The sequence below is a fragment of the Crocodylus porosus genome, unplaced genomic scaffold (genome assembly GCF_001723895.1).
Source record: "Crocodylus porosus isolate Cpor-Errol unplaced genomic scaffold, CroPor_comp1, whole genome shotgun sequence".
In the NCBI taxonomy this organism is placed as follows: Eukaryota; Metazoa; Chordata; order Crocodylia; family Crocodylidae; genus Crocodylus; species Crocodylus porosus.
The window spans coordinates 256174312-256191440 of NW_017728886.1; the positions used below are offsets into that span (position 1 = coordinate 256174312).

Below are 17129 nucleotides of genomic sequence, written 5' to 3' on the forward strand. Positions count from 1 at the left end.
CAGTGAACTTCCATTCAATTAAATAAGCATTTGGAGACAGTGAAATACCAATAGTTCAAAAACACGCAATCAGGTTTGAATTGCTGGAACAAAGTGCAGATAGTACAGAATATTTTGTTACAAGGGTTGGCAACCTGTAGCCCGCAGGCTGGATCCGGCCTGTGGGTGTGGGCCTTTGGTGGCATTTGGCAGTGTTGGGCACGTCCTGTAGGTGCTCTCCCCTTGCTGCCATGGGGGAACTGCCAGCTGTGGGTGCTTTCCCTATGCAGACAGACAAGCAGAAACAGCGGCAGGGTCCTAGCACTTGCCCACCCTCCCGCTTTTGACGGGAGGTGGGTCATTGCGGCCCATAACTGGAAAAGGTTCTTTACCCAAGATTTAATACATTAAGCCAGAAAAACGGGTAAGTTTTGTTTTTCCTTTTAGTATAGGCTGACTTGTATGTTATTTACAAAAATAACTTTCATTCTAAAAAAGCTCTTTTTTTTTTTTCTTTTCTTGTTTATTCTTTAAGCCAGTGGTTTGGTAACGTTAGTGGAAGAAAGATACCTGGCGATCCACAATCACAGCAGACTTCATTTCCAGGTAACCTCTGTATGTCATCAATAATGGCTTTTGTTAGATCCTCTAAACTGTTTTCCCCAGTGCTCTGCTCTCCACGGAATGCCATGTTTAACGCTTCTTCTTTGCTGTTAGTCAACACTGATATCCATCTAACATTTAAAAAAAAAAAAAAAGTTTTTATGCTCTGTTTTTCAAATGCAAGTTTGTCTACAGCTGAAGTACTTTTGCCAATGACAGAATGGGATGAAGTAGGGGAAGGACTATACTTAGGACGAAATTATAAAAAAGGGGCAGAGACTGACAGAATGGGGAAAAGATGGAAGGGGGCAGATTCAAAGGGACACATAGGTGCTGTAAAAACATGTGCCTTCTTGCCTAAAATTTAAGTATTATGAAGCTCTGAAGAACTGTGCATGATGGGTTTCTGTACTTTGAATGGAGACACTTGAGTGCCTTTCTGTCAGGATTCTCAGCAGCCAGAACGATGTGCTGAGAGATGCATAAGCCAGCCAACAGGACGGGGAGGGGATCTGGGATCCCATCCCTTTCCTGGAGTTAAGCCACATGTATACAGTCCCCTGAAGCTTTGATTTCTGCAGGGCAATAGATTTGGATTCAGGTGTCATAAGTTCCCGCACGCGTCAAAAATGAATTCCCAGCTGAATCTGGCATACGTTTATACACCCTGACTAACATTAGTAGTGTGTAGTCTCAACACATCTAGCAAAGACAGCAAAGCAAAATTCCAACATTAACTACCAAGCAGGGTTGCAGCTAACTTTTGTCCAATGATATGTTGTCTTGTGATACTTTTTCACAAGTCCTTTTCCACTTCTCATTTTGGTTTCTTTTTCTTTCTTATTTGGGGGAAGAGGGAGGGTTGCATGGATTCCTTCTCCCATTTAAAGAAAAAAAGTGGCTACATGAGTTACCTCTCACAAAAACCATTGCATTAACCGATATATACACAAATGGATATAAATATACACACAGATAGAAGATATATTGCCTCTGAGCAATATCCACTGACAGATGGATTAACAGAGAGGAGGGAGGGAGGGAGGGTGTGTATACACACATGCACATATATGGAATATATTCAAATAGATATTCTTCAGAGGTTACAAACCACCTCTTAACATAAGATATGCCTATTCACAATGGGTTTTGCATTTTTTTCCCATTCAAATGCAGTTTCAAAAGTCTCTAAACTGTTCATTGCCTCTTTATTAGTTGTAGCCTTAATTTGCATAAATAATTGCTATAGCCTTTTTGTCTGAAGAGATGTCCATGCTGGACATAAGCACAATGGTCGATATCATGGTTATCCTTACAAATCCAATCACAGAGTCATGTCTAGATGGAAAAAGCCCAGCATACTATGGGTGTCTAAACTAAATTTACCTTCAGTGAAAAAGCAGCATAAGCATCTCACAATTGTCATGCAAACCAGCTGTCAAAGTATTCCATAAAACTTAGACGTGCATCTTAAGCCACAGCAGTTTTTGTTAGGGCTGACTGCTAAGGAGGCAATCAGTTCACTGGAAACACTCAAGTCTGAGAGGGTCACAATATGGCAGTTATGGTACATATTCTGAGTACACCTTATTATCTGATCAATTCATAACAATTCAGATGTCTTATAACTGCCTCTGTTGGCAGCTTCATTCCTGCACCCCTGCTCGTTTTTCTGTTTCGTGGTTCCCATGCTTTTCTGCAGGGGACCAACCAAAGTCATAATTTCTGTGAAAATTGCAAAATTGTGAATTTTGTAGGTCCACACTTATAACCATCTGTGCTGCATTACTGAACTACAACTTGCCTCAGGCCTACTTCACGTGTCTGGATTCACAATTCAAATGTCTAAGTTTCTGTGCATGTGCACCACCTAATCTAGCACCTGGGACAATTTTCACATAAGCACTTGAATGAGTTGATGTGTGCTGAAGTAGCTCACAAGCCTTCAAATACCTACATAGATTCAGGACTTGCAAGTAAGACACCTACTCTAAGTCTCTTGGCCCTTTTTTTTAAGTGTTATATACAATTGTATTTTCCTGTTTTAAAAATGTACCTTTTTATTGGCTGCTGTGTGAAAGACCCAAACAAAAACAAAGTCAGGTTGAACAGGGCTCTCTACTGCACAAAACATGCAAGCTGAAAAACCAGAGGGATGTTTTCATAGAATAATAGAAAAGTTTTCCTCCAGTTTCTTTTCACTGCATCAGTCTTAGCTGACAGTACACTGCTGCCAAACAATGATTCCAAATGTAATGTATCCTCAGACTATTGCCTGCTTATATGCTAAACCAGGAGTGGGCAATTATTTTGGCTGGAGAGGTACTTAGTGAGTTTTGGTGAGCTGTTGAGGGCTGCAAGGGTAAGCCCTACCCCTTGACTTGTGGCCTGCCTCCTGATTGCCCTCTTAGGACCAGAAGCCCTGCCCCTAAACCCCGACCTTTGCCATGTGAAGTCCCTTCCCTTACCCCAGAAGAACTCCGGGGGGGGGTGCCATTTTGGAACTGGAAAATAAACCAAATCATATACTAAAAAAACAACCTATGTAATATAAAATATTTAAATGTTATTTAAAAATATATTTTTGTCCTGATTTGTGTTTGCATAGTGCATATAAAGGCAACTGCATAATAGCTCAAAATACAGTCTTAGTTTTGTATATTGCGGGGGGAGGTGTATGGTGGGGGGACTGTATAGTTAAGAAGTAGATGGGTGCGGAGGGTGGGCAGGAGCGGGGAGGGTGTGGATATGGGGTGTGTGGTTGGTTGGGGGGGTGTGAGAGGGTATGGTGAGGGGTTGTGTGTGGGCATGTGTTGGGTGGTGGGGTGTGTGTGTGTGTGTTGTGGGGGGCTGGTTTTTGGAGTCCCCAGAGTGTGAGCGCCCCTGGCCGCACGTGGCAGCAGTGTGTGGGGCCAGCCCCACCTGGCCCTCTAGTGTGTGGCTCGCACATCCTGACCTAGTCCCATAGTTCATGGCTCCCCGTGCTCATAGGCCCCCTGCCCCTTACCTGAATTCCCACTCTTGCAGGGAGGGAGGGCTTGGAAACAGCCACAGGATGACGAGGCAAACGCTTCTCATCTCTGGCACCTGTGACTTAGATTGGGGTTGGTTGCTCAGCACCCAGTGTGGCACCTCCTGCATGGAGGCACTGGCTTTCTGAGAGGTAGCCAAGAGCCAGGGCCTGCGATAATTCTTTCAGAGGGGCTCCGTGGGCCAGATGGGATCATTTGGAGGGCTGGATCTGGCTTGCAGGCTGTATTTTGCCCACCCTTGTGCTAAACTATGTTCAAGCAGTACACTGTCTTTCTACTCAGTTTCAACTGATTAGATTAGATGCGTAATTTCAGACAACGTTATAGCCCTATCATGAAAATAATTACTCAGGAGGAACTTTACAAATATTCAATGTATAAAATCATAGCTCAAATGTGTAGGCTTGTGCTGTGCTCAGGTAATCTTTTTTGTCTTGTGCTATGCTTAGTCTACCAAGGACAAATCTAGGAATTAACTATATTGTGTAAAGAGCTTGCACAGGAAGGTTAGTAAAAGCAACCTTAAAAAAAAGGGGGAGAAATGTAAACACAAGCAATTTTTTTGTACCTACACGTACTGAAAAACAGTGGTACTACAATACCTTAACCTTGAAAAGTAAAACATGTAAGTGCACTCTAGGTGGCAGTCGCTTGCAATTTTGCTGAAGACCAGCTTGCCAAAAAGGAAAATGTTTTTGTTTATGATACAAATATAATCTAGATACATTTAGATAATTTACAAATTGAAATATCTGTTCATTTAAGAATCACTAATTGGCCTTATATTGTAGTTCTTGACAAGTTGTTTATGATTGCAATTAGGAAAGGCAGGCATTAATGTCAAACCGGAGGCATGATATAGCAATTTAAAAATCACTAACAAAAAGATGAAACACTAGTTGTATGAGCTGACCATTCGACTTGACCAGACTTCCAAAGTTTTTTTTTTCTTTACTTGCACAGCAGCAATGGAGCAATAACAATTCTCTTTCTATTCCTTTTAAGTAAGGAAATGAAGAAGTCCACGCTTCTGCATATCACCTGACGCAATCTGTGAAACATTCAGAGCAGTCTCACACTGTGCAGTCTACATAGAGATAATCAGCAGGGCCATCCTAGCACAGGAACATTCATACTGTTTCAAAACAACTGAAGCCTTTTGTACAAAAAAAAAAAGGGACCAAGTCTCCAAAACATGTCATACCAATAAACTTGGTGTTTAACCCACTGTTGACATTACAGAGCCTTATGTAATTGGTGTCTCCCCTCTCCCCTACCTCTAATGCTGTCATATTTGTACAATTTCTGTTTGAAATAAATGAAGCATTTCAGCTTTTATTGAACCACTGGACTAAAGCTAATAAAAGATAATCAGATATAAATCTGAAACAATCCGCATCATATATAATTTGCCAAACTTCTGACAAATGATGGCACATTATCCAAAGTAGTGGTTCTCAACCTTTTTAGAGTCCTTTCCAAAACTTGTTTTAATTTGGCGGCATCCCACTGAGAACTTTTGTTGTACTTCCTCACCTGACCACTGCAGTTCTCAACAGGGGTGCTGTCACATGGTCCTGCCTCTATTATAGCTAAAGCCACTGGAGCAAAGGTTTAACTAATGAGTTTTATGCCCTGTGCCACAAACTGGTGCAAAGGGCTGCTCCAGCTCAGCCTGGCTTCCCTGAGCAAACAACGCAAAGGGCTGCAGCTGGAGTGCACACTCTTGCCACCGCCCTTCCTGACCGGACCCTGCATCCTCCTCCCAGAAACAGAGGAATGCAGGACAGTCTCACCTGCTTGGAGTGCCTGCAGTTTTTTAGAGGAGCACACTGAATCGGACATGGAAGGGCTATGTGAAGAGTGCATGCTGCAGCTGTACCGCTTCCTGATCTGTCTCTGCAGGAGGTGAGAGAGGCAGTTCCACATGGCCCCGGTGGCACCTCCGAAAGGTCTCGGGTGCCACAGCACCCTGGTTGAGAACAGCTGATTCAAATTTTAAATTACAGATCATGTTTCTACAAAATGCACTGTAAGCGAGCTTGTCCATTCTTCCACAGTGCTTTTTGTGGCTCAGGTGCCTGAATAAAGGCAAGTTTTCTCTTTACATCTGCGAAGACATCTTAACTCCCAAAAGTTCATTGCTTCAAAGAAACTGGTAGGGCTAAACTAAGCAGACATTCTGGGTAAAATGCTGGCTCCACTGAAGTCAATGGCAACACTCTGGCCAATTTCAGTGGAGCCAAAATTTCTCTTAACATTTCCCCACGAAAAGCAGCCAATTTCTGATGCATTCATAAAACTGTGAATGCCTTTCTTAGGAAAGTAGGTTAATACCACTTTATTTTCTAATAAAAAACAGAGCCAAGCTGGACCTTGACTGAAAAACACTCCAGAACAACGACAGTCTCGGCCTGAACGCTGCACATTCTTGGAATACCGGGCAATCTCCCCGTGCACCGAACCGGAGCAGGTAGCACGTGGGACTTCTTTTTCTAGTCATCTCATCAGAAATATATACGTGCATATAGAAAAAAAGGCCTTGAGCTTAGAGCCACCAATGTATTTTAAGGCTTCTGTTTGGAAAACTATACATCAACAGACATTAAATAAGGCACTAACTATGGCACTAATTATATGCATGTTATCTTGCATATGACCAGACTTTTATTACCCAAGCTTTCCTTTCAGAAAGAGGGGTTGAAAAAAAAAAAAAACAAAAAAACCTGCAGATAAAATTTCCTCTATACAGCAGGTCACACAAGTCTATGAGAACATGGAAAGTACAAGTTAGTGATAAAGTCACTCAGCGGTACATTACTGCTAAATGAATACTGTGTGCAAAGTATTCTGGGCTACTAAGATCTTTGCCTTCATTTGAAATAATTTTCTGCACTTCTCTAATAAATAGCTCCTGATGGCCAGAGGACTTAATTATCCATTTATACTTTTGAAGAACACTTAGCTAGTTATTCAGAGTGAAGAGAAAAGTGGACTGAGCAACAAATGGGAAGAGGGAAATGGGAAAAGACTGGATTAGAGAGAAACTTTTCTGGGCAGTAGTTATAACAGCAGTAGCCTGTCTATATTATACTTGTAGTATAAGGTGATTTTTTTTTTCCTTTAACAACAGTTCTACTACTTACCTTCAAAGTTACCAGAAACAAAGGCCAAGCAAGGAAAAAGGAACAGAAACAAAGGGGTGGTACCACCCACAAACAAAGTGGTGGCTTACCACTTCATTTCTGTGTTCTCCCACTACCGGTGAGTGGTAGAAAATATTTCTAGACTATTTTTTTTAAAGTGATGAGAAGATGAGAGGAGCATAAAAAACAGGTTGGGGAGATAGTCCAGGAAAGAGGTTTCAGGGAAAAGGACTAGGAGGGAAAATCCTGTTTTCCTTATTCCTGTCTTAATTCTTTATCGGGGCGAGGACCATAAGAAGGGACATCTGGAAATGAGTATAGGAGAGAAGGGGAAATATCCAATAATAAACCTCGAATTAACAACAGCTTCATCTGAACACGAGAAAATAGACAGTGCACACCAGTATTTCTGCATTTAAGCTACAACCCAAACACCTTGGAAGTTAACGGAAAAGCTTTCCATTGACCTCCATGGGAGCAGGATCATGTCCCTGAAGAGTCAGCATTGTCGCACTCCTATAGGGCAGCCCTGTTAAGCATGTTAGCATTCACTACACAAGAAAAAACATGTTCATGCGCATTTTTCTTTTATGGATTATGCTGCAAACTATGGAATGGTGTGTGGCTGTTCTGTAGCTTTACAAGTCAAGTCTGTATCAAATCAACTGTGCAAAATTACAGAGAGGCATGAAATGCTATTTGGGTCACTTAAGTAATTGCCCACAACATAGAGCAGTAGAATTAAAAACAGTACAGTAATTCGTTGCTATTGTTTTTATGAAGGTCCAGTCATGCTTTATGTTTCCAACCCAGGCAAAATGTAATTAATTTTCATCAACTTTACCCCCCTCCTAATTCCAGTACACATCTTCCCTCTATTTGCATGTCAAACAAGTACAATTTAGCAACCTCAATATTAAAAATATTCCTAAACAGATCATGCTCCCAGCCATTGAAGTTGAACCATGTTTTTTTATTTTTATAAATTGAACTTCAATAACAGGGAAATAAAACCAGTCTGAGATATCAAACTAGTCTCACAAAATACTTTGGGAGAAAAATACCTGCATTAATAAAACAAACACTGCAAGTGACATGGTCTCAAAGCATTAAACTAATGGCTGGCAACCCTTAACAAGCTGTAGGCCAGAAAAATCAAGCTATACTTCAATGCAGGCTAAGAGGCTTCAGCAGTATATCAGGCTTTGCCACTGTCCATGCTGGGGCCAGCTCAGCTGGGAGCTGAGCCTGTGCCACTGCTGTTTCCCCCCAGCTCCCTGCTCCCCAGGTATGAAGCAGGTGCAGTTCCAGAGGGTGAAGAGCTGTGCTGGGGCTGTACAGGTGGAAATTGCATCTATGTTGCTTCTGCTTCTCCACACTGCAGCTCTCAGCTGTAGTGAAGCTCCCCACCTGCTAGAAGTTGCACCTATGCCACAGCCAGAAAGGAGGGAGCTATGGGACACAGCAAGGACATGGGATGCAGCTTCCAGCTGCCCAGTCCCAGATCTGGCCCACAGGCCATACATTGCCAACCCCTACATTAAACTTCATTTTTCAAATCAATACAGTGTGTATCCAATTCAGGGCAAATATTTCAAATTCAATGTTGCATCATTTATCAAGAAATGTTAACAGAATTATTTTCTTTTTGACTGAGGAATGGATGAGAAGGAATGTGGCACTTCCCAAAAAGAAAAGTAAAAGTTTCTGGGCTGCAATAGGCAATGTCAGCAGTCAGCATGACAGACAAGTTACATTTTGCAATCTGCAGGCCAGCATTAAGCCTGGAGGACACTAGGAGCAAACGTTCACACACAAGAGCAAACACAAGACTCCTTGCTTGCTCCCGGCCTATAAATGGGCTCCACATTACTTCATGCCCATGGTACCATTATCTTCAGCTGTCAATTAACTGTAAAGACTTATTGAATACCTGTGAGACACCAAGACTAGACCCTATTTCACCTCTAAAACGTCCAAGTGGCACTTGCACAGTTTTTAGGCACCTAAGTGATCAAACACTATCATAGTCTACCCCATGCAACACCCAGAATACTACTAAGAGCCAACGATGCCTTATACATCTCCATTTTGGCCTGATATAACTAGACTTGCCTTACTGTGTATATACAGAAGTGATCCAATACAGTCCCTTAAGTGTCTAACACCACTTCTGCTCTGTTGCAATCCCATTCCAGCTATAAGAAGGTTTATCTTCCACTCAGTGACCTACTGATTTAGGCCCTTGCCCCAGAAGTGGGAGACAGGTTCTACACCCATTTCATCCTGGCGGGTTTGACCCACATTTTCCACTTCCTGGGACTGTTCTCTGACCACTAAGGGAGTGGAAAACAAGCCATATTCGATTCAGATTCGGCCAAATCAGGGTCAGTGATTCGATTTGTTGATTCAGATGACTGTCCTGATTTGATCTGGCTGAATCCGAATCTGAAGATTCGACATTGATTCAGAGAATCAGAGATTCAGCCATAGACACAGCTTTAAATGTTTTTTCTACATACCTTAAGGCACCAGGCATGGCTCATGAATGCTTAGATGGTGGGGTAGATTGAGTGTCCCACAGGAGTGCAGGGAGGCCCCCTGCATGCTCAGCAGCGAACCCAGAAGTGAACTGGAAGTACTTCCGGGTCCACCGCCGAGTGTGTGGGACCCTCCCCCCAGCTTGGCGATCGACCATGGGGGCGGGGGAACCCCAGGTGCCCTCCCACACTCAGGAGGCACTAGTCGCCAAGGGGGTGGGGGAGGGTCCCCCACATGCTCCCCAGCTGATCTGGAAGTGCTTCTGGTCCACTTCCAGGTCTACTGCTGAGCATGCTGGGGACCCCCCTGCACTCCCATGGGATGCTCCATCCATCCCACCATCTCAGCATTCACGAGCTGCCTGGTACCTTGAGGTACATAGAAAAAACATTTCAAGATGTGTCTATGCCTGAATCACCAAATCTTTCCAAATCAACTTGGAGGGTTCCAATTCAGTTCAGAGATTAAAGAGAGTCTCCTGATTCAATTCAGATTTGGAATTGAGCCAAATCTCCGCCAAACTGAATCAGTGACCAAAGCTTCGCACAGCTCTATTACCCACCAGTGTACTGGTTAAATAAGGCAATCAGTGGGAGTCTGGCTCTGTGGCAGGAACTATCTTGGGAGAAAAGGAGCTCTAAGTTTTGGCCCCATCTCCCAATCTCATTTGTTTTGCATGACATGGCCATTGGATAAAATGGATAAGCAACATTGGGAGAAGAGAGAAGGCTTCTTTGCTTGGTTGTCCACCTGCCTGAACCACCTTCTCAATGAGCTGGAGGGAATAATATGCTCCTCTCAGGAGTGACATGGATCCTAGTATGATGCAGTTGGCTATAACCAAGGCAAATCTCCCACTGAGAGACCAGAGTGGGGGAACAGGATCCGCCTCTGAAGGTCCACAATGCTAGTCACTGAAAGAACGGAAGAGCACCGCAATTCTGCAGGCCGGACTAGGATGCCCACTGAGGAATACTTGATAAGAGTCTGCTAGGGTACTGGAGGCAGGGAGGCTCAGGGCCTCTAGCTACATGGAGCCAAGTGGGGATAGGACACTACTGTGAGAGGTGTAACCACCAAGATCAAGGTTATTTCTACAATGGCCTTGCAATTGCTATATGATGAGCAAGGAACCAGAGCCTTAAATTTGTCAGCAGCTCAAGTCAGGGAAGGATTAACCTGGCTCTTGGCAATAGCACCTGACACTTCACAAAAGTTTAGGGCTAGAAGGGACCTCGTGAGATCCTCAGGTCCAGGCCCCCTGCTCTGGGCAGGAAAGACTGCTGGGGTCAAATAACCCCAGCATGGTGTTCAGTCTGCTTCTGAAGATCTTCAGGGCAGGTACCTGCACCACTCCCCACTGGGAGTCTATTCCAGAGTTTGGTCACATGAACCGTGAAGAAGTTTTTCCTTATATCCAGTCTGAAACCTTCTTCTAGGAGCTTATGACCATTGCTCCTGGTTTTCCCCTGGGGCACACTGGTGAATAGTTGTTTGCCTAGCCCCTGATGCTCTCCCCTGATATATTTATAAGCTCTCCCCTGATACATTTGTAAGCTGCCACCAAATCCAAGGTCTTCTCTTTCTAGGCTGACCAGTCTCATATCTGTCTTCCTTTTGCAGCAGGGACCCGATCCCTTTCAGCTCCAGGCCGCCAGAGACTCTAACTCCCCCTCTCTCCATCTAGCATCTCCCTTTACTGAGGGAGCACGTGGCCCTTGAGTGCCACCCACAGCACCTGTCTGTGCCACAGATTGGCTACCACTGCTCTGGAAGAACAGAGAAGAGCATGACTTGGAAGAAGAGAGAAACTGAAAGGAAGGTAGAAGACTGCATGTTCTCTGCAACCCACTGCAATCAGTGGGCTCTAGCAAATGTTGCATTTACAATGTGATTACTGTAATTGATGCCAAATGTTCAGCCAATTTATGGAGTTACAAAGTTGCTCCATAAAGTTGGTCACAAAGATATTTCACACTTAACATGGCATATTTTTGTGGTTCATTTTTATTGTGGCTTAAATACAATGAGTTGCATTTGTCCCAGACCCCAAAACTGTCCTGTACCTCCAGAGGCAGGGGGTCGGACACGAAGATCCCTTCCAACTCTACAGTCTATGAATCCATGAACCTCATCCTGATGGTCAGCTGAGTGACTGGATGGGGCCCAGGGCAGAACTGGGCTACCTTCCATGCTCAATCCCCAGGATAGAGTTGAGGACAGCACTGGGCCTTGAAAGGATACCCAGGGTTGTTCCATACCTCCTCCTGATACTCATCTGAACTTTGGGGTGAGGCATGGGACACACTTGAGGACCAGGACACAGCTGCCCCATGCCTAATCCCCTGGGGAATTTTATGCCCCATTCCAAACACTGCATGGGTTGCTACGCCAGATCTGCATGGCAGGATGCGTGATGTTTGTGTTGGGACATAAAATTCCTCAGGTTCCAACAGAACCAGTATTTTAAAACCTATCAGGGGCCAAAAGCCTAGAGCTGCCAAAAGTGAGTGACAAAATGATCTGCAACACACCAGCAAGTCCTTCACTGGGAGAAAGATGACTGATATGATATAATATGGAGGAAAAGGTATATATTAATAAATGAACTACAGTACATTTCTAGATTCCATACTATACCAAGACAGAGGCAGGCAGTGTCCTCTGTTTCTATTTTCTGGATCTCGACGTGAAGCCTAACGTGGCAGAGGTATATGAAATGCTTCCATTTATGATTCCCCCCCCCCCCAGTGAAATAAGGTGAAGACAGAACCAGAAAAGACAGGTAGGAGTTTGTAAGAAAAGAATACCTGTGGCAAAATATAGTCCAGGAATTCTTTTAAATATTAGCAGAATCCAGTCTACTGTGTAATAATGAATAAGCCCAGATAAGAGAATGTTAACAAACCAAGGGGACAGTATTGGGGTATGCAATTCTATTGTCTTACATTTTTAGTGTCCTCATGTAGTTCATATACATCAAGTCCTCAAACCCTTAGCCCACCCTTACTCTGATAAAAGCCAATTTTCCTTTATAGATTTTAAAATGGGAGGGGGTAGGGCAATCACTGAACAAATATCTATAGGATTTTTCATTAAGTCAGCAAAAACCATCTTCCAGTGACTTCTGTAGCTCTGCATATCTCTACAGGCAAACTTAAAATAGGCCAGGTGACGGTGTAAATATTCTTACGCTATATAGTCCTGTTCATCTTCTGCCTGGAAATGGTATGTTCTGTTATCTGAAATACAGAGACAAAAAAAGATCTTCCTGATGTTGAGCACATGTAACAGCTTTCAAATTAATTTTAAACTACCAAAATATTTGCCACCAAAATATATTGATCAATTAAAGACAAATGTTAAAATGAGTCAGTTAATCTACAGCACACCTATTTTCTGTGCCTAAATTTTATTAAAGGAACAGAATTTGCATGATTTCCAGAGTCATGGTGTATAAAAGTGAATAACCAGGATTTACTCACGGTAGGTTCAGGCAGAAACCTAAATTATAAATGATGCTCGGTTAATTAATAGGCGTGCATCAGGAATGGGGCGGAGGGAGGGGTCAGGACTGATTTTATTGCGGAAATGAAATGAATGTTGATTCACTGATGGAAAAGTGAAACTTGACGAATAAAAAAGTCCTAAAGCTTCTGCATCTGAACACTAAGGCTACTAGATTGACTGTAAAGCATTTGTGTCATCACATCCTCCAGGAAATCACATTTATTTTAAGTCCTCCACACTAGTACTTGTTAACATATGCCCGCCCCCCATTTATCCTGGCAAAACCTCAGCTTAGTTCTGGAACTATGGCTCTCCAAACAATAGAAAATGGAAGTTTTACACTCCACTTGGAGTCTATTTTGAACTTACAGGTACCAATTGGCTGCTGAAATACCAAAATAATTACCTAACTAAATCTAGAGAAGCATGTTCACATGCAGCTACTATTTTCATAGAACAATTACTGGTATTCAGAATACATTTCATGGCTTGTAACTATAGTATAATAATAACAACAATTAAAGCTTACACACATTCAGTTTTAAAAAGTCCCGAGTCATCAAAATTACAGATTGATCAAAATATTCAGAGGACTTTGTGGAAGTTTGGATTAGGAAATGAACTTTTCATGAATTAAACTCATTTCTATTTTAAACGATGTCTTGTAATGGTCATGCTTTAAACCATTTCATAAAATCCCAAGCAATGGTATATGACAATGCAAGCTACAAAAGTTCATCCACTTAAAATGTCACATACGTGATATCAGATCGAAAGACTTCTTATCTTCAGCATTTGGCTTCACTTGGCAGGTTAGTAGATTCAGTTTAGCAGGCTGCCTGTTGGACTAAAGAGACAAATTATTTTACTTATAAGTCTTGATTTAGGGGCAATTTCTCCCTCAACAATTTTTTTTCATGCATATTCCTTTTCTGTATATATAGTTGTTTCTCCATTTTTCTATAACTTACAACATTGTCACACTTCAGTCAGCATGAATGGCATCAAACACACAGAATAAAACCTCCAGGTTCATTCTCTGATAATTCTACAAACATGATTTTTTTAAGTGAAATTTATTCTTTAATTTCCAATGCTTAATTTTCTTACCACAAATCATAATACATTTTAAACTGTTATTACGTGTGCTTAAGTTATATGGCATTAATGCTTTGATTTTCCTCTCATATACAAATGTTTAAAAATATGTCCACTTCAGTATACATTTACAGTATACAGTATACCACATATGTAAATATACCAGTTTCTAATACTATGAAACAAATGAGCTTTTTTCAAATGAATGGGAGGGGGAGAAGATCCAGAATCATAGCAACTACAAACCCTGTCTCTGTTTTTTCAAAACAGTTTTGGTTATTGAGTTGGATGTGTAGCTCTTGTTGTCTAGCATTTTAGTAATTATTGTATACTCATAACTTGCTTTGTGAATTTTTTTGTCATATTTTCACTATGGCTCTGATTAAATAAAGCACTTGTGAGCAGTTCCACTTACCTTAAAGTTAGTCACATGTTTAAGTACCTTCCTAACTGGGCCCGTAGGAACAAAGAGCAAATACCATAAACCAGTGCTGGAAGCTTTTCTGAACCCTAGCCCTCATGATCTCATACCCTGTCAAACTTTCTTAACATTTGCCAAGGTAAAGGCAGTAAGCCAGAGTAAACTTTGCTTGAATGGAAAGCCACCAAAGAGGTGTGGGGTGTCCTTTACAGCCCCATACGTTGCATATATACTAATACAGCCTAGATCAGATGCCCAACCCTGTGGTCATTAACTGAAAGTGCATGCTCCAAAGAAAGATGTAAACAGAGAGATTAGCTCAGATGAAAGAACATGGCAGTGACCTCTGCGAAGCATATTACACGCTTTCAAAATATCCATAATTAACATCCTTCCAACGCTCCTCAATACCTGTATAAAAAGACCTGATCCCATCCCCCTGCCCCCACACTTTGGCGGTACAATTTGTTAATTTGCCTCTCTCTCATGTGCAACAGAATCTTGCCGGCACAAATATGTATCACTTATCTCTCAAAAAATAGAGATGCTGTAAATTGCCATATTAAGGTTTTGCTATTTTATATTACGATATTACAAATTATCATCATCTAGTATACAATTAAAAGTGAACCATAACTATGAAAATAAGTCAAGAATATTTGGTAAGATACTGCCATCAAATTTTAACAGGTTTGTTCATCCAGTAAGTCAGGTAATTCAGTAACTTCATAGACATTAGGGCTGGAAGGGACCTCGGAAGATCATTTAGTCCAGCTCCCTGCCCATGAGGCAGGAAGCCAGCTGGGGTCATAGGATCCCAGCAAGATAGGCATCCAATTGTCTCTTGAAGGCGTTCAAAGAAGGTGCCTGAACCACCTCCAGTGGCAGGCTATTCCAAACCTTGGGGGCTCAGACAGTAAAGAAGATCTTCCTTATGTCCAGCCTGAAACTGTCATGCAGGAGTTTGTGACCATTCAACCTTGTCATCCCTTGGGGTGCTCTGGTGAACACGCATTCCCCCAGACCCTGAACACCCCTGATAAACTCATAGGCTGCCACCAGATCACCCCTGAGCCTGCGCTTTTCTAGGCTGAAGAGCCCCATGGCTCTCAGCCTCTCATCATAAGGTCTGTTTTCCTGACCTCCGATCATGCGCGTGGCTCTCCTCTGGACTCTCTCAAGCTTCTCCGCTTTTGAATTGTGGAGCCCAAAACTGGACGCAGTACTCCAGCTGCGGCCTCACCAAGGCCGAGTACAGGGGGAGAATGACGTCCCGGGATTTGCTTGAGAAGCATCTATGGATGCAAGCTAGCATTTTGGTCGCTTCACTAGCGACAGCATCACATCGCAGGCTCATGTTCTGTGTAGCTGCGGTGTGTAGCTTATTACAGAGTTTCCCATAACCACTATACCTTTGAAAATGCTGTCTCATATGGTGCACAAGCACAAAGTTTGCCAGTTATCCTTGACCTAAAGCCCCATCCCCTGGTGGCAGCCACTAAAGTACATCTAAATGAGACCTGTGCTTCTCAGAACAAATATATTTTAAAAATTAACAAAAGCAGCTGAATTAAACTCTCTGGTCCCCATATAAAATATTTACCATAGTTTATATGTAGTCATATCTAAAATTTCACAGAATTTAACATGTGTGCAAGACTGAAGTAAAGCAAAGCACAGCATACAGTATGCCAATAAAAGTAGCTGCTCATCACATATAAGTCATGGTCAAGCTAAAGCAAAGAGCACAATCTGGTATTGCTTCCCATACTCCACAAGTTAACCATTCTCCATGATTACTTGTGTATGAATGTCTTGTGGAAGAAGATCTGTGCTACCTCCAGGTCTAGCCTGGAGTACTACCTACTCCTTTATACTGAGCACTGGAGCATACCCCAGAAATTATTCCATGTAGCTGGTTTAGTACAGACCAGAGTCACACTCAGGCTCTCTGTCTTGACTATGATTTTGGGCATAGGTTTCAAAGGAGGATATTCCACAACTTCTCTATGAAGTATGCTCCACCGTCCCATAGTTCCTACACTTGGTAATTCTTTGCCTTTTGCCTGCTCTCTTATTCAGGACAGACAATAAGATTCCTGGGCAGGGCATGTTTTCAACGGCCACCCCAGATAGCTTGCAAAAACTTTCCACTTCTTCATATGATATTCTGTCAGCAGATCATGAAAAGTCTTTCTTGAACAGATAACTGGAATTCTGCTTCTGGGCTGAAAAAAGCAGGTCCCTTTTTCAGTCAGGGTCTCTAGCAGTTTATCATCCCCTAAGATTTCCCCAGTCCTTATTAATATTAAGACCAAGACTACTCAGGCTGGATTGTAATTTTCTTAACCTCCTCAAACAGATCTGTGCCAATATTTTCCCTCAAATTTAATATTAAACTTTTACCCTTGCATCCCTGTGGGTTGCCAATGAAGCCTGCTGATGCTTTAAGACAAGCTAACTTGTACACGGAGGATGATTCTTTCCAGGAACAGAAAACAGGAGTTTGGGACACCCAATGGCAGAGGGCAATAGCCACCTGCTTATGAAAAGGCCCGGCTGTCCTCATGTACAACCTTTAAGACGTGCTCCTGTAGTTCAGACGGATCATTCTGGGTTTGTCTCAGGATCTTTTTTTTTTTTTTTTTTTTTTTAAAGACCCAGGAGCTGGGGCCTGGCGGGGGTTGGGGGCGGTCCAATTTGGAGATTCGGCCAATTCAGCAGCAGCCGAATCTCTGAATTAGATTCAGTCAAGTCAATTTGGGACAGTGATTCGAATCACCAGATTGAATCATTGTC

At 42.5% G+C, this 17129-nt stretch overlaps 1 protein-coding gene across 1 annotated transcript in view; it reads right to left on the reverse strand.

Annotated features, from left to right (window-relative positions):
• Window positions 1-17129, reverse strand: part of ASAP1 (ArfGAP with SH3 domain, ankyrin repeat and PH domain 1) — a 291905-nt gene that overhangs the window by 58123 nt on the left and 216653 nt on the right. Inside the window, exons 14-16 of the mRNA XM_019552858.1 lie at window positions 13571-13658; window positions 12495-12543; window positions 550-713 (exon numbers count right to left, since the gene is read on the reverse strand). Of these exons, the coding sequence (XP_019408403.1) occupies window positions 550-713; window positions 12495-12543; window positions 13571-13658 (301 nt within the window). The remainder of the gene's footprint in view (window positions 1-549; window positions 714-12494; window positions 12544-13570; window positions 13659-17129) is intronic.